A 24,417-nucleotide genomic window follows, 5' to 3' on the forward strand; every position below is an offset into this window, starting at 1 on the left:
AATCAGGATCTGAGGTTCTACAGTAAACAGCATAGGTCTGATGTTAGGCCCTCAGCTCTGAGATCAGACAGAGGAGAAGAAACAGACACGACATTTATGTCTAACACTGCAGTGTGTGTGTGTGTGTGATATGGATAAAGCTCTAACACCCTTTCAGTGGGATCAGAGCTGATAAGAGTGGAACGCTGGGAATTAATGAGAGCCGTGAGAACTTCCTGGAGTGTTGAAGTGAGGGGAAAATCAGACGATAAGATCAGATCAGAACCCGGAGCAGAGGACGTGCAGCTGATACGAGACAGCGGCTAATTTCCAAATACGGCATCAATCCCTGAGCGTCGTCCCGGAGCTCAGTCACTCACTGACGCTATACGTGAACAGCGCTAACTAGCTATGTGAAGTGTGTAGATGAGAAGTTGGGACTTTTGCCATTTTTTTTTCTTTTTTCAAAAAAAAGGTCACTTCCTGTCAGGTACCATAGTGAGCATCGATGCTGCCTGGTGCATTGTGGGACAGGGGGCTAGTGTTCCAGTTTGCCCTTAAAATGGATTATGCCCTGATCAGAACCCTGTCTAGTGAACTAAAGAGCAGATTGAGACGCAGCCCCCGTCTTCTTCCAACCTGCTTAACATTCCTCTACAAGCTTGTGAGATGTCCGTTCTGTCTCGTCTCAGACCTCCTCCTTGATGCTGTGATGCCCGTTTGAGGACTCCGCTTTATTCCATCACACACAGAAAGCCGCTTGGCTCACCTACACGTTCTGGACTCGGATTACGCGAGGAATGTGGACGTGTTAAACACGTGACCCGCAGCCTCCTGTTACACCTCTTTGGCAGTGTGGGGCCTCCGAGGTTTTCCAAACATTTGTGAAGCATTAGGTCATTTCCTGTAGCGCTGAGAATGCGTGCAGAAGAAAAAAAGAAAGAAGAGAAGAGAGCGTGGCCAGACTCCAGCAGACCTCCATATTCTGCTGGAAGGAAGAGGAATGCCATGTTTCCTCAGATGGAGAATGTCACCACGCTGAAGATGAACAGTGTTCTAACATCTTCCTCTTGGTTTCCCTGTGGTGTTGTTACGTCATGCTCCAATGATCTGTTAGATGTTTTGGAGAAAGCTTACCTTCAGGCTGGTTTGTGTGATTGGATTGTTGACATTTTCTCCTGTTCTTTAAAGCAGCTTTTTCAGGGATAACAGAAGAGTGCAGAGTTTACCCTTCTGAATCTCCAGCATCATTATGCTGTTTAACACATGCTAGGTTTAGCGCTAATTTGTAAAAACACGTAGCTTTGTTTATATCTGAGATCTTTCTCACCTTGGGCATGTTCATTAGGGATAAATGTATTCTGAAGTTCTTTATTCCAGTTACAACTGGTTCCAGCTATTAATGATTTGTGCTAGATATTTTCACCTCCACATGGTTTAGTCCAAGACAGAGAGCAGACCAGGATCATACACTCAGTTTCTTCAACCTTCCTGATTCCTGCTTCTAATTTACTTTCTCAGCTCTACATAAAAAAAAAAAACGTAAACCGATTCATAAATCTCCCATGTCGACGTGTCCAGGAAGCATATGATCTGCAATCTGATCTCACAATGAGAAGTATCTGATCATGTTGGGCTACATCAGTATTATTATGCTATTACTGTTAGCTAATCAGCAAGCTAATGTGAGTTCCGTGTACAGAACAACCCCAGAGGACGATCAGATCAGTGGCACGACTGCCAGAGTCTCACTGTTGCGCTGCTAAAGATAAAGCTAGCTAACAGAGTTATGTTGTTCATTGATAGCTGGAGTAATGCTAGTGACTAGCCGAGGATACTAGCGCTTATAAATACCACATGGAATACCACACTGATTCCAAGAATTCGGGGAATTCTAGCATGATGAGTTGATACAGAAGAATTAGCATTTAACTCCAGAAAATAACAAACACAATAATCACTGTTCCACCCGTTGATGTAAACCGTTAGAAGAAAAAAATAAACATTTCTTGGAGATTTATTTCCTTAAGCAGCTTCCTGAAGGATGTAAAAAACACAAAGCAATTTTAACATGTTCTGTATGGTTAAACATAATGTGTGCTGAAGTTCTTGAATTTGGTTATTTACTAAACATCGCAGTCTCGTCTCCAATTTTTTGTAAAAATTAGTGCTAGCTAATTATCGGCATGTTTACTTGGGCACAGTGCTGGCTAATACAGCTAGCGTTTGTCAAGTGTGTGAAACTGTAGTGAAGGAAATAATTAGAAAAAAAAAACAAAAAACCCACCACTGTATCAATGAGACTGATGGTAAAAGATGGCAAACGAGCCATTTATTGAAATCATTAAAAAGAACTAAGTCTTTGAGGAACAACTCCAGGTCGAATAATTAGCTCACATTTAAAACATGGTGTTATAAGAACAGTGATGTACAGAGTTGATGCGAATAAAAACAAACAAACAAACAACTGAGGAAAAGCCAGAGCAAAGCGAGAGCTACAGGATGGAACAGCACAGCAGGATCTTCATCACACAACACCAGGGGTTTTTTTGTTTCGTTTGTTTTACTTTTTTCTTTAGACAAGAAATTCAAAATTATATACACAATCTTACAGAATGTACACGCATCAAAACCATAAAGTACCATCGCAACCAGAGCGGAATGGACGACAAACCAAACTACACGAGGTGGTGCGTAAACCGTCCTGATGGAAGCCGTTATTATTTTTAAAAAGAGGTTTCTGGATCAGACATGCTTCTGCAACACACACAAACACACAGATTTAAAACAAGAAAACAAAAGGAGGAAAGACATCTAAAGACACTGATGCTCTGCATTCATTCTCATATGGCTTCCTGGCTCAGTGCGTTGAACACAGACGGAGAACGTACAGAGGCGGAAAGAACAGAAGGATAAATGCACTCGGAGTCGCAGCTGTTCGGTAAAACGCCATCTTTTAACGGACACGTGACGAGCCTGGGGGTCAGGGAATTTGTGAAGTGTGAAGAGGTCATGCAGGATCTGAAGACATGAAAAGCGACTAAAAAATGAAAAAAATAAAAGCTGTAAACCTATAAAGAAAACCAAACGGCTTTGTTTCTCCAGTCAGTCCTTAAAGATAAAGAGGGAGACAGTGCACTTGATCGTTAGAAGTGAGATAAGCCACAGGCTTGTTGTTCATGGTCTCTGAAAACCTCAAACGTGCGAGACTTTCTGAGATTCTCGCGCCTGCTTGATGCTGTAGAGCCACTTGATGACGCGAGCGTTGCGCTCGACAGCAGAGATCCCGTAGGGGACTCGCTCCTCCTCATCCTCGTCTTCGTTGGAAAGGTCGTCGTTGTCGTCGGTGTGTCGCGAGCGGCCGCAGTCTGAGCTGATCATGCTGGCGCTACGGAAGTTCAGTGATACGATATCGGAGCTGGCGCGTCCGAAGCCTTCGACGAAACCCTCGAGCTCGTCCGGTTCCAGACCGCAGTAGTTGAAGAACCTCTCTGCATCTGCGCCAGACCGAGCCAAGCGGTCGCTCAAGTCCGATTTGGAGCGATGCAGTGAGGGTCGTCGAGCTTCTAGTTCTGTTTCAGCCGGACATTTCGTGTTGTCAGAGATTCCTAAAGCCTTTGCACTTGGTTTTGGGGGCAGTGGAGGAGCTGAGCTGCTGCTGCTGCTGCGTCCTGAACGGAACGGCTTCCCGTTACACAGCCGCCGAATGTCCGAGGAGCTCTGAGACGCATGGAGCGGTAATCGATCGCCCTCGGCCCCGTGGTTCTCCATAAGTCCACGACTTAGGTTCAGGTTCTGGGGGCTTTTCCGGCCCTGAAATGCTGCAGCCGGGACATTCAGGGACTCGGGAAAGGAGCGATGCCCGGATTCTGGCGCCCAGCTCCTCGCCACTGAGCATTTAGTGGGTCCTTCTGCTGATGAGGAACTGTTGAGCAGGTTCTTCAGGATCTCCAGGTTGAGATTTTCACGTTTCGTGCTGGCGCAGGTGTCCGATTTGGCGTTATTATTGGAGGCTTTGAGAGCCGAACTCACCCCTGGGCTTCGCTTTGCGAGCACCTGAGGCTTCACCGGTTCCTGCTTTGCATTGATCACTTCCTGGCTCTTGACGTACTTAGCTTTGTCGGCTTCGAGTCGCTCCACAGCACTTAGACGCTTTGGGTTGGGTTCTGCCGTCCGTCTGAAATATTCGGGACCTTTGTTTAGTATTCGGAGGGGTACAGCCGAGGCCACGGCACCACCAGCGCCCAACGCCTTGCTATCTGGCGGCAGCGTCTCGGTGGGCATCTCCGCTGGGCTCCGGGAGGCCGCCGTGGTGTTTTCGGCTCTGGACTCCGGCAAGGGACACACACATCCAGCCGGGTGAGCGGAGTGTGTGTGAGCGCCGTCTCAGCAGCTTGGCTTCATGCTCTGGGATCTATCAGCCTCCTCTCCCCCTCGAGGATTTATAAATAAATCCAGCGCACACAGGATGCAGGGGAGTAGAAGTGCTACAACACCTCCTCCTTATGACCGCTCCTTTGGTTGGACCTGAAACATAAAGGACCAAATCAGATCAAAGAAGCACATGACTAGTAAGAAACACATTGCAAGAAACTTCATGGCTATTTAGAGAAATTTATAATCATTAAAATCTGTTTAATTAAACTCGTGTTTATGTTGAATCCAAAGCACCACAGTATGACTGAGGATGAGTCAAATGATGATTCACTCAAGAGTTATTCAGAAAAAAAAACATGAAAATGTAAAAACTGCATCAGTGCATGGAAAGTCTGGAACAAAAAATGACCATTTTACACATTTACAGTCTGTATCTGGTGAATCAAATGAATCAAACATGAACATTTGATTTACTTTAAAGGGAAGTTCAAAGAATCAAAGCCCCTGAATGAACAGCATCGGCTGCTTAATTTGAAATTGTTCTGCTAGGCTATGGAGGCCTGGGAGGAGTGAAGGGTGGGTCAGGACGGAGTGGGGGTGGTTCTGAGTGGAGAGGTGGGCTTTGTTGGAGTCGGGGGTGGGTCTGTGTGGAGTGGAGGGGTGGGCTTGGTTGGAGTCGGAGGTGAGTTTGGGTGGAGTCGGGGGTGGGGTGAGTCGGGGGTGGGGTGAGTCTGGGTGGAGTTGGGGGTGAGTTTGGATGGAGTCGGGGGTGGGTCTGGCTGGGGTTGGGGTGAGTCTGGGTGGAGTTGGGGGTGAGTCTGGGTGGAGTTGGGGGTTGGTCTGGGGGTTGTTACTAGAGAATAGTTTATTTGACACTTTCTTTTGTGAAGCAAAAATAAATTATAAAGCAGGAACTACTTAACACTGATGTTTAATAAACCACAATTTAAAAAAAAAAAAAAAAGTTTGTTTTTCCAAAGCAGCTTGTTATTTTCTGTATTTCTGAGCCGAGGTTTAAACACTTAGGTGTTTAACATTAACAGTATGTTTTAGTTTTGTTTACATCATCAACAATATGATAAATAATTATGCCTTTAAAACGAACAGACAAAGAAACAGACAAACAAACAAACAAACAAACAAACAAACAGACAGACAAACCCTCCTCTTTATTTGTCCCTCAAGGTTTCACACTCTTTGCTTCGCCCTTGTGGATGAACAAAAAAAAAAAGAAAAGAAAAAGCTGAGTCAGCACTCGGTCCCTGCAGCGCCATTTAGCCGGGATGAGAAACGAAGATAAAAAAAACTAGCAGAAATAAACATAGCAGGGTTGTAAATAAAAGCTGAGCGGTGGGACGAGAGGAAGACAGAGTGTGTGTGTGTGGGTGTGTGTGTGTGGCTCGGCAACGGAGCCGGAAATTACTGTGACAAAGCATTTTTATGGCGCGAGGTGCTTCTTTATGGCACGTTTATGAAGTTTTCAATCATACGGCTGTGGAGAAAAATGAAAACCATCAACAGAGCGATCAGAGGAGAACAGGACGAGAGCTCAGACCTTTTATCAGCATAAAGATCTGCTCTGTGCTCTGGGTTTTATTATTCCATAAGATACGCACCGTAAGGAGGCTACTTCACTCTGGATATAAATCTGAAGTGAAAATGTGTTTATTTTTAGGTTGTGTTATTAAACCGTTTATTATCAAGCCTCCATCATGCTTTTCATCTACCTTTTGCACTCATTTCCCTCTGGGTTTCAGCATTTCCTCAGGGATCTCATCTATTACTTCACTTATTCATCAGCTTATAAAAATATACAAACACAGCTAGCTGGAGAACTAGCCGCCTTGCTAATATTCCTGATGCGTATGCTATTGACATAGCAGAGATGGTTCATATCTCTGGTGAGTGTATGTAGCTAATAGTTTGCTTTGCTAATCTAACAAGACGCACATCTGCTACCATTTCTCCACACAAAAACACAGGACAGGTCACGCCCACAAAAGACACAAGTACTTGCTAGTGTGGCCATACGGTCAGTCGCTTAGCCTGGTTTAAGAGCACCAGCTATCTAACTTTATATTTTGTCTTATTTTTGATCATTTATATCATGAACATAAACAAACAGAACCAAGAAATGAAAGAGAGCTGGTATAAACCCCAGAGTCAGGGTTATTGCTATTATACAACACAAATGATCTATACTGCTGTATAATGAGGTTCACTTGTAGCTCCTGAGATAAACTTCATCAGGGTTTAATAGCTTGACTGCATCCTTCACTTTATTTCCTCTTAACACTTCTGCAAATTAGCAGTTTATGAAGGATGAAATTGAGCCATTTGTCAGATCAGTAAACATCTTGCGCTATAAGCGAACATTCCTAAACAGTTCACTTTCAACTGTGGAGATTTGGTGATTCAGGGGCTTTGTGGGTGGGGCATTTTGTCACCATGACAACTTGCACAACTAATTTAAAGTTGTCATGGCAACAAAACGAATGGATCACACCTGGGAAAATCGGTTTGGTTCGGTTCCAAGCCTGAAGAACAGCTTTCCCACCAAATAAAGCCCATGGCATCAGTTGGTGAGTGAAAGAGTTTCAATGGATTTCAGTGCAGGGATATTAAGGGCATTGGGGCGGGGTCATTTGCTCACCACGACAACATTAAATTAGAGCTGTTATACCAACAACAACTGACCAGTTCTCTGGGTCAGGGATGAACCTATTTTGGAAGTCAAGAACCAGTTGGTTTAGAGTATCATTTTGTTGCCATGACAACTTGCTGTTGGAAACAAACCAGTTTTGCCTCTTGATCAGGACCCTGATTCTGGGGGCTTTTGGGCAGGACATTTTGTAACCATGACAACATGAGCAACACTGGTTGCTACTGGTTATGTTGCCATAGTGACAAAACGTCCCACCCAAAAGCTACAGACCTCACAGTTTCGATGCCCAGACCTGGGCTGGATCAAATACAGAGAACCTGCGAGTTCAGGACATTTTGTCGCCATGACAACTCGCACCAACACCTGGTGGAAAACTGCTCCAGCTTGACCGCATTTAGAGACTTGCTGTTATTCCTTTTAAACGAGTAACTAAAGCGTAGTGACGGAGAGCAGGAAGAACGTTTAGGGTTTCTGGTCAGAGCCTGCGCTCTGTCTTATTAGAGCTTCAGGGCCAAAGCTGTAAACAGTTACACGGCTACGAGCCACTGGGATCCGACGTAATTAGAAAGCAAAGACGGGCTAAAACCGGGGTCATGGAGACAGTAATGACAATAATCACACACACACACACACACACACACACACACAGCGGCCTGGTTTTAATCCTCCCTACACACTCCCCCTCCCCCCACAGAGCAGTGAGCTGATCCAGCATCAGGCTTCGAGCCAACTCCCCTCTCATCTCCTTCATACCGACCCAGAGAGACAGACGCAATTCCCACAGGTATCTTCACACACACACACACACACACACACACACACACACACACACACACACACATGCTTTATCTTCATTTTAGAGCCGTAGATAGCCGATGATGCCACTCTATCGACAGTGCCGTGAGGCTGCTCCACTATCTTCATGCTCGAAAACGAACAGCCGTCTGTAACATGAAGAACGAGGGCAACTATTTCACCGTTACAGCAAAACTTACTGCATGAACTTCACTGGAGTGTGTGTTTTTGCAAAGCTAGCTCTTGCTAAATCTGCGGCAGTTCGTTCTGGTCAGCTGATTTGATTGGCCATGTTGCAAGAGTATAAACACATCAGGATGTTTCAGTGTGTGTGTGTGTGTGTGTGTGCGGGGTGTGTGTGTAGCCCTCTGCTTGTCTTTGTTCACCACAGAAAATTCCAACTCCAGCATCACGCCCACTGAAACCGTTAGGAGTTACTACAATGTGAAGCTCATCAGACGAATAGGAGAAGGAAAAAGAATCAGAATTCCGGAATGTTCTTCCACAGTTCTTCCACAAATGTTAGCTAGCTAGAACTATAGCCTACTGTATCTGTGATTGTCACGTCTTTGGAATCTGTTAACTCTGGAGACTCTTAGCGGAGCAAAGGTGAAACACATGATTTCTCTATTTGTGTTAGTTATTGATGTTTTTATAGGACTTTTGCATAAAGGCAAGATAACACTCACTGTTTTTTTAGTGTGATTAGCTTCAAGAAAGAGAAAAAGTTCTTTAGACAGTTTTAGCTGTGATAACATGTGAGAAGTGTGATGTATAAACAGGTTTAAAAAGTATGAGGTCATTTATTAATACACCATATTGCCAAAAGTATTGAGACACCCCCCACCCCCAAATCAATTAATTCAGGTGTTGTTTTTCAGGGGTTGGACTCGGCCCCTTAGTTCCAGTGAAAGGAACTCTTAATGCTTCAGCTTCATACCAAGACATTTTGGACAATTTCATGCTCTTTGTGGGAACAGTTTGGGGATGACCCCTTCCTGTTCCAACATGACTGCACACCAGTGACCAAAGCAAGGTCCATAAAGAGTCCTGACCTCAACCCCATAGAACACCTTTGTGATGAATTAGAGTGGAGACTGAGAGCCAGACCTTCTCATCCAACATCAGTGCCTGACCTCACAAATGTGCTTCTAGAGGAACGGTCAAAAATTCCCATAAACACACTCCTAAACCTTGTGGAAAGCCTTCCCAGAAGAGTTGAAGCTGTTATAGCTGCAAAGGGCGGGACAACTCCATATTACATTCATGTGCATGGAAAGGCAGATGTCCCAAAACTTTTGACAATACAGTGTATATATATATATAAAGACACTAATTGTTAACATTATATAAAACTAACGATGGCTACAACAAGGTTAATGTGAATGCTAGCATGGTGCTGTTCGGGACACAGCTAGCTTCAGTTAAGCTACATGGAATTTCACTCTTGCTAATTAGTTGCAGATTAAACTCCAAAACACACACACACACACACACACACACACACAGCAACAAAAGCATAACGGATCTTATCTGACAAAAACGTTTAACGGTCGAGTTCAGCCCATCTGTTAGCTACGTGTGTGTGTGTCTGTGTTTCAAATATTCTCATGTTTCTTAACCCATAATCTCCTCAAGTAATTAACGCTGCGTCTTAAGAGTCCAGGCTGCGTTTCTCAAACGCTGAGACAATTCAACAAACATTTTGTATATGAAAGAATCCTGGAACCCGGCAGAGGAACTGCGCAAACACTCACATGCTATGTAAGGGCTCCGAAATTAGAGACAGCTGTTAGCGAGTGCACTACCCCGGTTCAGCACAACGTCCCTCTGAGACAGAGAAAATCTCCTGAGTAGAAAAGTGCTGGTGTCAAAGGTCACGAGGGTAAGGAGAACAAAGAGAGGGAGACAGGACAAAGACAGGGAAAAAGTGGAGAGAGAGAGAGAGAGAGAGAGAGAGAGAGACAGACAGACAGACAGACAGACAGACTGGTGTGTAGACAGATGGGAGAAGAGAAAGATAGAGACAAATAGAGAACAGACAGACAGAAAGTTAAGCAACGGATACAGATGGGGTGAGACAGACGAAAGGGAGAAACAAACAGACAGCCTGGAGGGGAGGCAGACAGACAAATGAGGGGGAACACAGAGAGAGATAGAGACAGACAGGGTGAGATAGAGACAGACGAGGAGATGAACAGTCATGAGAAGTTACAGACAGTAGGGACAAGAGAGAGACAGACAGGTGGGGGGGGGCAAACAAACTTCAAATCAATCTGTTTGTAATGCAGGACTGTAACTAGTCATTTATCAGGTGATTCTGTATCATTACTGCTGAGACAAAATAGTGAACATGTTTCTGTTAAAGTCAACTGTTAAAGCATGCAATAAATCTACTATGAATCAGTACATTTGAGTTCAGTGTGGGTTTATTATCAGTACTAAAGTAATGAAGGTAATCATTAAACACACACACACACACACACACACACAGGAAAGTTGTCTAATCATGTGACTGCTGCTGAATTTGCAGATTGGGTCAATCTGGTCCAAGATCCTTGATTCTTTTCTTTTCTTCATCTTCATCTGATATTTCGCTTGCTTCCACATTAATCAGTACCTGAAAGTTAACTGACCATCTGCTGAGCGGTAATGAGACTTGAAAATGAAAATAAGCCAATCAGAGCTCAGCCTCAAGTCATGTGCTTTTCAAAACACACACACACACGAGCAAAATACAGTTTGATTTTATTTATTTTAATTAATTGATAAAATGACTAACAGTGGAATGTTGTTGATGATCTTTCGGCTGCTTGGCACAGGTTTTATGCCGGATGCCCTTCCTGACACAACCCTCCCATTTTTATCCAGGCTTGGGACCAGCACTGTATGCTGGCTGGGAATCGAACCCGGGCCTTCCGCATGGTAGGTGAGAAACCTACCACTGAGCCACCAGTGCCCATAACAGTGCAATAGTAAGACTATGGCTAACTAACTAACTAACTAACTTACTTTAAGGGGGCAGTGCCCCAGCGCCCCCTATTAACCGGCCACCACTGTAGTATGGCTAGCAGTGTTATTAGCTGTGGCTAGCAGTGTGACCAGCAGTGTGACTAGCCAGTGCGAGATGAAGAGCTTGACTGAAAAGTGCATTAGAATGAACAAAAGGTAGATTTTGTAGCTTCACTTCTCCACAGCTCAGCTTTTTACCTCTCTCTCTCTCTCTCTCTCTCTCTCACACACACACACTTCCAGATGATATTCCGTCCGGCACTGTGTGTGTGTGTGTGTGTGTGTGTGTGTGTGTGTGTGTGTGTGTGTGTATCATTTTACTGCTTTGTGTATAAAACAAAGACTGGATCAAGTTTCGGCTAAAATCTCTTTATCATATTGGACCAGATTCTCATCCGCTAATACCTTCTCTCACAGCTCACGCCACACCAGACTCCGAGGACGAGGTCTGCCCCCAAAAAAATACGGGAAAGAAACGAAGAATGAAATGTTAGGTCTGGTGTGTGTGTGTGTGTGTGTGTGTTCATAGCCTCACATGACCCCTACCCCACCCCACCCCATCCCCCGCTCCAAAAAGTAATCTCTTTCAGTGCTGTAAGCGAGCCACAGTTGGAGTTAGCTTCACTGCTAAGTGAATATAAAGTCCAGACACGAGCCTTTACTTAGCTGTGCTAAAGAACAGACTGCTAACAAAAAAAGCTAGTAGCGAACATTTAGCATGACATCTGCAACTGTGGCATAAATTTGAAGCTAATTGACCTTATCAGCCATGTTTTCATTAGCCATTACTAGCAGTGTTATTGTAGCGATTATCATCATTAGCGATCGTCAGCTATGCCGACGATGATATCATTAATGATGAAGAAATGAACTAATATCTTTATTCGCATGGCTTAATTCTGCCTCAGTGTTTTTAAACAGAACTCTGTGGCTTTTTCTTTTTCTGTAAATGTTTCATTTCTGTTAATTTTATTGACCCTTTTTTTTTTTTTATTACAATGATGAGGAGTTTCAGCTCTGGACCTGGATGTCGCTGGTTGCTTGGAACATCAGGTTGTTATCTTGTTGCTCCTCTTCAGAATAGTCTCCAGCTGAAGGAAACTCGACCACACACATTTCCTTTTTCTGGAAAATGGCCTAACATTTGGGCAGATTCGTAGCCCACGTCTCCACAAGCTAGTGCTGGTTTTAATTATGAGGATTCAGAGCAGGTCGCTATCTCCAGTTCTCAAGAGCCTTCTTAGAGAAACCCAAAATACACACACAGTGTCGTAATGCCTCCTCAGCACACCTCCTGAAGAGAAACCAAATAAAGCAGGATGCATCTGTCTCAAATTTTTGCTGCAGTCTGGCCTGCTGCTCTCGCTCAGAGGTTACAGCTTCACAGACGACTAACACAGAAAAACAAAGCCTCAATTTTTTACTGAAGGTTTCTGTTCGGAGCAGAAACACCTCGTTATTACATGGTGGAGATCCTATTTGGTATCAACCAAGGGTGTAACTTTGGTTTGAAAAATGTGTGTGTGTGTGTGTTTTGGGGTGGGGGGGGGCATTAATTCCCCTATTAGGGCCTATTCTTTTTTTCTGTCCAAAAGAACAGTAAAGTTATGTATACAAAAAAGATTGTTTAATAGCGGCCGATCACAAAGACTTTATAAAGTTTTATAAAATTCCATTTATAAAAACCATTTTATAAAGGTTTGTTTTTTTTACAAAATATTCACCATTAAAGGTGTGTGAATAAAATATAAATAATGTGAGACTCGATTTCCACTGTTAAGTAAAATGTTATTTTAAACTGACCGCTGTAGCTGAAAATGTAAAATAAATGATTTGTACAGGACGTCTGTCAGAGACACATCCACCAAACTGCAGGGGTTTAGAATAGAAAAAGCAGCTTTATCAACTGTGTGTGTGTGATAGCAACAACATTTATATGTAATTATATCTGTATGGTATTTATACATTGGCTTAAAGCAGCCTTACCAAACATCTAGAACTCTTAATCCAATCAAATATTAGTATGGGAGCGGCAGCAAGACACCAAGGACCATCACTGAAAGAATATACGTGACCCTGATTACCATTTAGTATTGCCCGACCATTTGGGTGATAACACTTATCACCCAACACTTAACACCAAGCCAAGGTGTATGTGACCGTGATGACCATTTAAGGACATCCAGGTAGACAACCCGCCCATTTGGGGGATACTCAGTTCTTACACTAATTTAAAGTGAAACTCATTTAAATTACACGTGAAATACTATATAAAATGTTTGAGCAGGATTTATCCTGTGTTCTTTTTGACTCTGATGAACCCAAAGTACTTTATGTATTTTGACACTGTGATGCTGCAATAAACTTCTACATTAAGATTTGACACCCTCATTGTTGCCTGGCCTCTCTCAGTCTGAGTAAAGGAGGCATGGCCTCTGTCTGTGTCAGAGAAGGCGGTGAGGCCTCTGTCTGTCTCAGTAAAGGAGGCGTGGCCTCTGTACTTGTCAGGTCTTAGGAAGAAGGTGTGGCCTCCATCTCTGTCAGACTGTATGACATGTTGAGTGGTCTCGGTACAGGTCAGTCTCAGTTAAGGAGGCATAGCTGTCATGATGACAAAGTCATCTGTTGCTGCTTCTGGCGTTTCATCGCTGATTCTGCCGTAACCGTGATACCTGTTCACTACACCTGTCAGTGAGATATTTTTAGCGAGTGTTCACGCAACGCTCCTGGATGCAGACTCACGCATCGACACAGACAGACTCTCTGTGTCCTGCTCGGTCCGGCTCCTCCGTGGTGATGACGGCGTGCGGTTAAAAAAATTATAACAAACCAATTTGAGTAGTGTGTGTGTGGGGGGCGGGGGCGGGGGTGGGGGGGGCACAAATGGGATTGTGAGAAGTTGGGGGCGGTTGGGGGCGGGTGGGGGCATGTCCCCCCGTCCCCAGTGGAAATTACGCCCCTGGTATCAACCATCTGATGAAAAGTCAAATTAGCAACACAAATGATCAGCAAGGTGGTGTGGCCTTTGTACCAGTTAATCCCTGTCTCAGTTAAGGAGGTGTGGCCTCTGTCTGCCTCAAAGAAGGAGGTGTGGCCACTATTTTAGTAAGTCATACTGAAGGAGGCAGAGGTGTCTGTCAGTTCCAGTTAAGGAGGTGTGGCCTCAGTGCCTGTCAGTCAAAATCAAGAAATTTGCGAACTCGTTAAATGTCAGTCTAAGTGAAGGGGGCATGGCCTGTGAACTGTTGAAAGAGGTGTGGCTCATGTACTTGTTAATCTTAGTGGAAGGTGTGGCCTGTTTAACCATGCTAAAGGCTTGTGTAATCATAAAAGCCACACCTCCTTAACGCTAAAACCTTCCCCTAAGTGAAGTCTCCACTCTACTCAATCACACCATCATGTTAAACCACTTCTGTTCTTCAAGTCTTCTGTTATTCTTCTCGCTGCTGAACTGCAGTCCTGAGGGGTTTCCTGACCCAGTCCTGCTGCTGATAAGATGATCACTGAAGTCGTTAAACAGGCTTGTGGCCCAAACCACTGTTTACAGAGCACTTCATCTCAGCTGTGGAGAACAGATCAAAGGAAACTTTCTAGACTGCAGAGGAAATGACACGGAGAGCACTGATCCTGCAATCATCAAGTCCTTCCTGCAGGTAGCCCTGAGACATCTTTACTGAACAGCAGCTTCTCACACACACACACACCACGCTGGGTTTTTGTTAGAACTTACAAAATGCATACATGTAAACACTCATTTGATTCCATCAGCTCTATTCTGATGACTATGATGAAGACAACTGAGACAACATCAACACACACACACACACACACACACACACACACACAACATAAAACATATGATTGTGAAGAGGTAAGATGGTGCAAGTTTCCAGCTTTCTGTTCAGGAAAGTGTGTTATGGTGTAAAACTCACCTGTGTGTTTCTCAGGTGTTGACCTGCTCCAGTTTACCTTCTGCGTCTCCTTTCTCCTCCAGCGGCTGCAGACTCTCAGTCGGCGTGGGAGCGATGCCTAGAACAGAAGAGCAGCAGTGAGACCAAATTATGGCTAATTGCATGCTGATAAACTGGTAGCTGTAGGCCTGCTGTGCATGGTAGCTACACTATATTGCCAAAAGTTTTGGGACATCTCCCTTTCCATGCACATGAATGTAATATGGAGTTGTCCCGCCCCTTTACAGCTATAACAGCTTCAACTCTTCTGGGAAGGCTTTCCACAAGGTTTAGGAGTGTGTTTATGGGAATTTTTGACCGTTCCTCTAGAAGCACATTTGTGAGGTCAGGCACTGATGTTGGATGAGAAGGTCTGGCTCACAGTCTCCACTCTAATTCATCCCAAAGGTGTTCTATGGGGTTGAGGTCAGGACTCTGTGCAGGACAGTCAAGTTCCTCCACACCAAACTCACTCATCCATGTCTTTATGGACCTTGCTTTGGTCACTGGTGTGCAGTCATGTTGGAACAGGAAGGGGTCATCCCCAAACTGTTCCTACAAAGAGCATGAAATTGTCTTGGTATGAAGCTGAAGCATTAAGAGTTCCTTTCACTGGAACTAAGGGGCCGAGCCCCTAATGTACATGTTTTTTGAGGGGTGTCCCAAAACTTTTAGCAATAGTGTAGATTAGCTTGTGCGAAAAATAAAAATATCTGAAAAAATACTAGTGAACTTTCTCAACAAGGAGAACAACACAGCTGCCTCAGATGAAGTGAACACTACACCTTCCTGACTAGGAGACCAGTGTGGCTGTTCCAAAATAATGCAAATCGTCATGACAAAGGAGATTGATATAGCCCACCCAGGAGAATGCTAACCGTCCTGATTAGCACATCAGTGTGGCGTTTCCAGATGGTTTTACCAAATGATGCAAACTGTGAAACGTCCCAACAAGGAGGAGACCCTGCTGTTCCAAATGACATGAACGGCAAAATGATCTACTCAGGTGAAACAAACAGCAAACCTGCAGATTAAAATGATTCAGACAGACTCATTGATATGACTGTTCCAGATGGTGTCGGGAAAAAGGCACTTTCCTGATGATGAGGAGAACATTAGTTCTACAGGATCATGAATCATGTGAAAAGAAGAACGGTCAGGATAAGGAGGAGATGGATATGGCTATCCTGGACCACATGAGCACCAAACCATCACAACTCTTCCAAATGATGCATACAGCGAACAATCACAGCAAAAAAGCCTACTGCTCCAACAAGGAGATGTGTACATCCTGACAAGATGGTGACTGAAACGTACCTTCAGGATATCATGAAGGTCAAACCACCTCAACAAGACCGCGTGAGCAGTGACCTGTCCTGACGAGGAGCTTGACACTGATGTTCTAGATGATGCAGGTAAGTGGATCTGGGAAGTGAGATCAGACAGATGTAGAATGCTTGGATGGATGTGAGGTCAGAGTGCGAGAACAACCTGGAAAGGATTTCTGAGGATCATCAGACCATCAAGCAGCTACGTGTACAAAATCCCACTCGTGTTAACGGATTGATAACAAATCTGAACATTTTATGCTACATCTTCAGTTCCTATATACACTACTGTATATTACCAAAGGTTTTGGGACGTCTACCTTTACTGACATCCCATTCTTAATCTGTAGGCTGAAAAACAACCCCACACCACACAAAGTTTGGATGTCTATAGCTATTGACTCTACAGAAAGTTGGCACCTGACCCTGCTCTGTGATTTTACCTGGTCTACCACTCCATGACAGTTTCTGTTGCTCCCAATTTCTTCCACTTTATTATAACACCACTCACAGTTGACCCTGGGATATTTAGTAGTGAGGAAATTTCACGAATGGACTTATTGCACAGGTGGAAACCTATCACGGTCCCACGCTTGAATTCTGATCTCCTGAGAGAGACCCATTCTTTTACAGATGTGTGTGGAAGCAGTCTGCATCTCTAGGTGCTGGATTTTATATACCTGTGGCCGTGGAAGTGACTGGAACACCTGTATTCAATGATTTGGAGGGGTGTCCCAAAACTTTTGGCTATATAGGGTATATCGTGTTTTAACCTGACCCATAATCAGTCTGTAAATCCAGCGCTAATCATTTCTTAGCCAGAAACGTCATAATTAAAACCAACAGAAAGTCTGCAGGAAAGGAAGGAACCCATCTGACCGCTGAACCAGTGGCTTCCTGATGCTGCCACAGTCTGCCGTGGGACGCGATTTCTCCAGCTTCCTGCACAAAGTGAAAGCTGGTTTTGTTCTCAGCCTCCAGCTCTGTTTTTTTTTAATAATAATTTCTCTGCATGAATGAATTGCTGGAACACGACACTGCAGTAACAGACGGCAGAGCTGCTCAGCCCCGGAGCTTCACGCTTCATCATTTCAGCAGCCGTTTCAAGTCTAATTCATTTCTGTGGTTATTCCATTCATCCAGTTGTTTACAGGAGAGTGAAATATTTCTCACACACACACACACACACACACACACACACACACACACAGCGCAACAGAAATAAAATGGTCGTGATGAAGGTGGGATGAAGATCAGCGCTGAAAATACTCCTCCATTTGTAGAGGAGGTAGAATGCGAGCGGTTGCTATAGCGATGTCCTTTTACACATCTGTAAAATTGTATTTTTTCCAAAATATCTTCTACACAAGTCACTATGTTATCGTTGATGCTAGCTAGTCTGCACACAACTTTACCTAGCTGTTTAATTATACAATATTATACTAAGCTTAATCCATGCTAGCTAGTGGTTAGTTTATTTTAGTTAGCTTCCTATCAAACGTTACTGGTTTATGCAATATAAGATGCTAATGTTTGCTAGTCTGCTAATATTCCTGGCTGTACAATATAACAATTAATACAATAAAGTGAATCTAGATGACGATTAGCATAAATTAGCTTGCAATTAAACTACATAAAAATAAAAGAAAGTGCTTTAAAGAGGAAAAAATAAAAAACAGTAAATTTTGCTTACTCATGTTATAGTGTGGTACCAGGTGCTGTGTGTGTGTGTGTGTGTGTGTGTGTGTGTGTGTGTGTGTGTGTGTGTAGCAGTGTTAAAACGGTCTCACATCAAAGCCTCAAATTAGCACATGCTCTCATTAGCCAAGCGTAGCGACACCTCGGCTGCCGAGCTCTCGGGCTGCAGGAGGCACGTGGGACGACGGCGGATCATCAGACGCTTTCTCACTTCGTCTCCAACATACTGCTCCATCGTTACAGGAGGAAAGAAAGCAGCTGGTCCGAAGAGCGCGGTTTAAAACTGGATGCTAATCGATGGCGGTGATTTCCGCTAATCACACGCCAATAAATCAGACTGCTGGAGGAACTGCTGCGGTTCGTGAGGATAAAATCCATTTATTTAACAGAACAAGTCTAAACTTCCTGTAGTGGAACTGATCGATTCATGAAGAAGACAGAAAATAAACGTAAAGATTAGAAAGTTCTCACTGTACACTTTATTAGGAACACCTGTACATTCTAAATCAGTCAATCAGGAGACAGCAGCAAAATCTATAACCTCATCCAGATGCAGGTCCAGAGCTTCAGTTACTGTCCAGATCAAATATCAGAAAGAAGAAAAAAGAAGAAGAGATCCTTCACTCAGACTCAGTGTTGTTTATTTCAGAGTGAATTCTTCCTCTCTCCTTTATTTTTTTGTCCTTTCCTTCTCTATTTTTTTCTGTTTTTATTTACTTCCCTCCTCCAATAAACTCACAGCAGGGCTGATGGAGGAGGTGATGGAGGGGGTGTTTGAGGAGGTGATGGAGTCATACAGAATCTGATAGAGGTGATGGAGGTGGCGACAGAGGAGACAACAGAGGAGGTGACAGAAGATGATGGAGGAGCTGATGGAGGAGCTGATGAGCTGATGGAGGAGCTGATGGAGGAGAAGATGAGGTGATGGAGGAACTGATGGATGAGTTGAAGGAACTGATGGAGAAGGTGATGAGGTGATGGAGGAACTGATGGAGGAGTTGAAGGAACTGATGGAGGAGGTGGAGGAACCGATGGAAGAGTTGAAGGAACTGATGGAGAAGGTGATGAGGTGATGGAGGAACTGATGGAGGAGCTTGATTAGAGTGCAGATAGATAAAGTTCTCCAAGAAAATTTATGCAGAGACGTCCTCACTGTATCAAGCAGCAAAACATCCATCAGGAGACACACACTGTACTTCCCAACACACACACACCTTCCAACATAAACACCGCCTCCACTCATTTAATGAAACTCTATTTCTGTTAGCAAAAGCTTCACTTCATCACACACACACACTCCCTGTCTTACTCATTGTCTAGTCAGCTGATATGCACTCACTCCTTGTCAGCTCCCACCGTGTGTGAGTGAGAGAGAGAGAGAGAGAGAGAGAATTTTGCTGAATAAGGGTCGCAGGGTTGCTGACTGCAACCTCATACTTTCTGGACTGTTCAGCTTCATGTAACACACACACACACACACACACACACACACACACACCTTCCACAGACATGTACATTTACTTTAAAAACAGAGAGTGTATGTAAAAACCGATCATGAAGAAAAAAAATCACGAAGCAGAAACAACATAGTGGTGGAGCTGGTGAGAAGCTGTGGAGAAACTGGTGAAAAGCTGCTGAAAAGCTGGTGAAGATCTGTGGAGGAGCTGGCGAGAAGCTGTGCAGGAGCTGGTGAGGATCTGTAGAGTAGCTATGGATAAGCTGGTGAGGAGCTGGTGAGGATCTGTAGAGTAGCTATGGATAAGCTGGTGAGGATCTGTGGAGGATCTTTGGAAAAACTGGTGAGGAGCTGAGGATCAGCTGGTGAGGAGGTGTGGAGGAACTGGTGAGGAGCTGGTGAGTATCTATGGAGGAGTTAGTGAGGATCTGTGGAGGAACTGGTGAAGAGCTATAGAGGAGCTGTGGAGGAACAGAATTCCACAGTGCTGTGAGGTGTAACACTATTTAAAACACAGTTACAGCAGAAACCTGTTCCTCTGTGTGCAGGTGGCCCTGATGTCTGGAGGATCTGGAGGTCAAACAGCAGCATTTACTTTTTTTCTGATCCTGAATGTGTTTCATTAACATGAAGTGAAACTCGTCATTTAAAAAAAAAAACTCTGTAGTCTCACGTTCCTTCATCTCACTACACACACCTCGGAAATCAGGGCACTGTGACAGACTGCTGAGGCAAACACAAACACACACACACACACACACTCAAAGATAAGAGAAAGCATCAGCCACACTATATGGACTAAACCTCATACTGGGATTCTGTTACTCCATAATAGGATTGTGGTAACCATCATGTCACTGGTGGTTACACCACTGAGCTCCTGAGTCCTGAGCTCTGATTGGTGGATCGTTTCCATAGCAAGAGCTCATTCAGTGTGACGCTTCACTGACAGGGTGAAGTATGGAGATGTTTGTGTGTGTGTGTGAGATGTGTAGAAGGAGTCTCCAGTGTCAGTGCTGTGTAAGTTCTACAGATCTTCAGGAACATCAAGCTGCCATTTTTTTTCCTCAGAGAGATGTGAAAACATCAGATTTCTAAAGTTAGGTTGGTCTTCTGATGAAGATGATGGTAGTGGAAGCGTAGCTGAAACAGTTAATTACATGATAATTACACATTTCCTCGTCACTGTGGAGCGTCTCTAAACACACATCAGCTGCTCTTCGTTAATCCCATCTGAATCACTGACAGGAATAACGACCATCACACACTCGAGTGTGCTGCAGCCCTGCTGTGGACTGACCTTTACACGAGTGTCTCTCTCACACACACACACACACACACACACACACACACACACACACACAATTACAGCCAGTCAGCCGTGTTATCAACCGAGTGCTGGAGTCAACTTCACACTCGCTGGGCTTACGACCAAAATACACACTCTCTCTGTCTCCCTCTCACACACACACACACACACACACACAGGGTGTGTGTTTCTGATTTCAGCCAGCAGAGAGGGTTGAAGAATTTCAGCCATATTAAATTTTCACACACAAATTCTTTTAAGGAGACGAAATGCAACTCTACACTACAATAACACAATAATCCACACACACACCCCACTATACTCATCACTACACACACCACTATACTCTTCAATACACACACACCCCACTATACTACTCAATACACACACACACACTCCACTATACCAATCACTACACACACACACACACTCCACTATAATCACTACACACACACCACTATACTCATCACTACACACACCCCACTATACTACTCAATACACACACACACACACTCCACTATACCCATCACTACACACACACACACACTCCACTATAATCACTACACACACACCACTATACTCATCACTACACACACCACTATACTCTTCAATACACACACCCCACTATACTACTCAATACACACACACACACTCCACTATAATCACTACACACACACACACACACACACCACTATACTCTTCATTACACACACACACACACACAACTATACCCATCACTACACACACACACACACACACACAACTATACCCATCACTACACACACAACTATACCCATCACTACACACACCACTATACTCTTCAATACACACACACACACACAACTATACCCATCACTACACACACAACTATACCCATCACTACACACACCACTATACTCTTCATTACACACACACACACACACAACTATACCCATCACTACACACACACACACACACACACAACTATACCCATCACTACACACACAACTATACCCATCACTACACACACCACTATACTCTTCAATATACACACACACACACACAACTATACCCATCACTACACACACAACTATACCCATCACTACACACACCACTATACTCTTCAATACACACACCCCACTATACTACTCAATACACACACACACACTCCACTATACCCATCACTACACACACACACACTCCACTATAATCACTACACACACACCACTATACTCATCACTACACACACCCCACTATACTACTCAATACACACACACACTCCACTATACCCATCACTACACACACACACACATTCCACTATAATCACTACACACACACCACTATACTCATCACTACACACACCCCACTATACTACTCAATACACACACACACACTCCACTATACCCATCACTACACACACACACACTCCACTATAATCACTACACACACACCACTATACTCATCACTACACACACCCCACTATACTACTCAATACACACACACACACTCCACTATACCCATCACTACACACACACACACACTCCACTATAATCACTACACACACACCACTATACTCATCACTACACACACCACTATACTCTTCAATACACACACCCCACTATACTACTCAATACACACACACACACACACTCCACTATAATCACTACACACACACACCCACACACCACTATACTCTTCATTACACACACACACACACACACAACTATACCCATCACTACACACACACACACACACACACACACACACACAACTATACCCATCACTACACACACAACTATACCCATCACTACACACACCACTATACTCTTCATTACACACACACACACACACAACTATACCCATCACTACACACACACACACACACAACTATACCCATCACTACACACACACACACACACACCTATACCCATCACTACACACACACACACACACACACACACACACACAACTATACCCATCACTACACACACACACACACACACACACACAACTATACCCATCACTACACACACACACACACACACACACACACACACACACACACACACACACACACACACGTCATAGGGTTGTCATAAGTCATGGTGTTGGTTATATTTGATTAGCTAACAGGAAACGGTTAACCTTCAGCACAGCCTCAAAACCCCCCAAACCCCAAAACACCATCCCCCACCACCCTGAACCCCCAAAAACCCCAACCCCCATGAGTTTAACACCCAAAACCTAACCTCAGCCAGTGCACCTCGACAAAGACCCTGTAACCTGATCAACCCTCACAACCTCATCCCCCACAATCACCACCAAACTAACCTCTATCCCCGCAACACAACCTCACACATGCATGTTCAGGAACATCCTCATCCTCACAACTTCATCATCAATCCAAAACTTTCAGGAGACATTTAATACTTTATCAGAACTTTAACATTTTCAGTGTAACACTGATGAGTTACACCCCCATTGTTGTGTGTGTGTGTGTGTGTGTGTGTGTGAGAGCCTGAAACAGGAAATCAGGGGTGAGTCAGAGCCTTTAATCCCTCCATAAGCCCAAAACATGCACCTTCTTTACAGAGAGCTTCAGACTGCAGGCTCCGATTCATCAGAGACCCCGACATTTTAACATGCTGGAAAAACACGCAGCAGAAGCCCGAGCTCACAGCGAGGCATGTTTCATAACATCATCTCCATGAGGATTAAACCCAACCTACATCACACACACACACACACACACACACACACAGAGTGTGATTCAGAAGCTCGGACCTGCTCCTCTGTATCTCTGAGTCCTGTATCTCTGAGTGTGAAGATAAGGACACGGACACACACACACACACACACACACACACACACACACACACGAAGCTTCATAGAACCTTCTCCAAACTTTCCTAATCATCATCCCTCATACTGCTTCACCACTTCAGCTCTCACATCCATACTGTCCTTCAGTTGTTTGGGTCATTTCATGGATCAGTTTCAGAGGAACCCCACAAAGTGACGAGAAAGTAAAAAAATGAGAAACATCAAATAAAAGGAAAATAATCCAGTCTCAATGAAATAAGATAGAGGGATAGAAGGATACACTGCAGAAGGGAAGGGAAGGAAGGAAGCAAACAAAAGGAAGGAAGGAAGGAAGGAAGCAAACAAAAGGAAGGAAGGAAGGAAGGAAGGAAGGAAGGAAGGAAGGAAGCAAACAAAAGGAAGGAAGGAAGGAAGGAAGGAAGGAAGGAAGCAAACAAAAGGAAGGAAGGAAGGAAGGAAGGAAGGAAGGAAGCAAACAAAAGGAAGGAAGGAAGGAAGGAAGGAAGCAAACAAAAGGAAGGAAGGAAGGAAGGAAGGAAGGAAGGAAGCAAACAAAAGGAAGGAAGGAAGGAAGGAAGGAAGGAAGGAAGCAAACAAAAGGAAGGAAGGAAGAAAGAAAGCTAATCAAGTAGATTTAAACTAATTGTCATTTTTCTACACGTCATTTCAGAATGTTTGAAATATTATTCCTCTCACAAGCACAAAGAGTTTCAGCTAAAAGAACGGCGGTAAAAGTTAAAACATTTAGGAAAGTCCACTGAAGCAGCAGCTCCTGATGATGATGATGATGATGATGGACAATAACACAGCAGCCACAGTTGCAGAAGGCAGTTTTCTTGAAAATATCGCTTCTCTCTAGGAAGCTAGTTCCATGTGTTAGCGTTAGTGAGCTAATTCTGCTAGTCTGAATAATAAAAGGTCTGGGTAGCGTCCAGGTGAAGCGGAGTGCTGAACTGTATGCAGTAAAATGTCAGACTTACGTGTGGAAGCTTCGGGCGTGGTCAGAACAGCGATGGCGAGCTTGAGGAGCTGGCGTATGAGGAAGC

The 24,417-nt window shown here is 44.1% G+C and overlaps 1 protein-coding gene across 3 annotated transcripts in view; it reads right to left on the minus strand.

Annotated features, from left to right (window-relative positions):
- Positions 1-2,283: 2,283 nt before the first annotated feature.
- Positions 2,284-24,417, minus strand: part of fam110b (family with sequence similarity 110 member B) — a 33,318-nt gene continuing 11,184 nt past the window's right edge. For 2 of the 3 annotated variants that reach the window (XM_058414438.1, XM_058414440.1), the window contains exons 2-3: positions 14,761-14,857; positions 2,284-4,506 (exon numbers count right to left, since the gene is read on the minus strand). In XM_058414438.1, the coding sequence (XP_058270421.1) occupies positions 3,175-4,263 (1,089 nt within the window). In that variant the 5' untranslated portion in view covers positions 4,264-4,506; positions 14,761-14,857 and the 3' untranslated portion in view covers positions 2,284-3,174. Of the gene's footprint in view, positions 4,507-14,760; positions 14,858-16,095; positions 16,204-24,417 lie in introns of all 3 variants that reach the window. The other variant, XM_058414439.1, reaches the window with a different exon arrangement.

The sequence above is a fragment of the Hemibagrus wyckioides genome, linkage group LG17 (assembly GCF_019097595.1).
Source record: "Hemibagrus wyckioides isolate EC202008001 linkage group LG17, SWU_Hwy_1.0, whole genome shotgun sequence".
Taxonomy (NCBI): Eukaryota; Metazoa; Chordata; class Actinopteri; order Siluriformes; family Bagridae; genus Hemibagrus; species Hemibagrus wyckioides.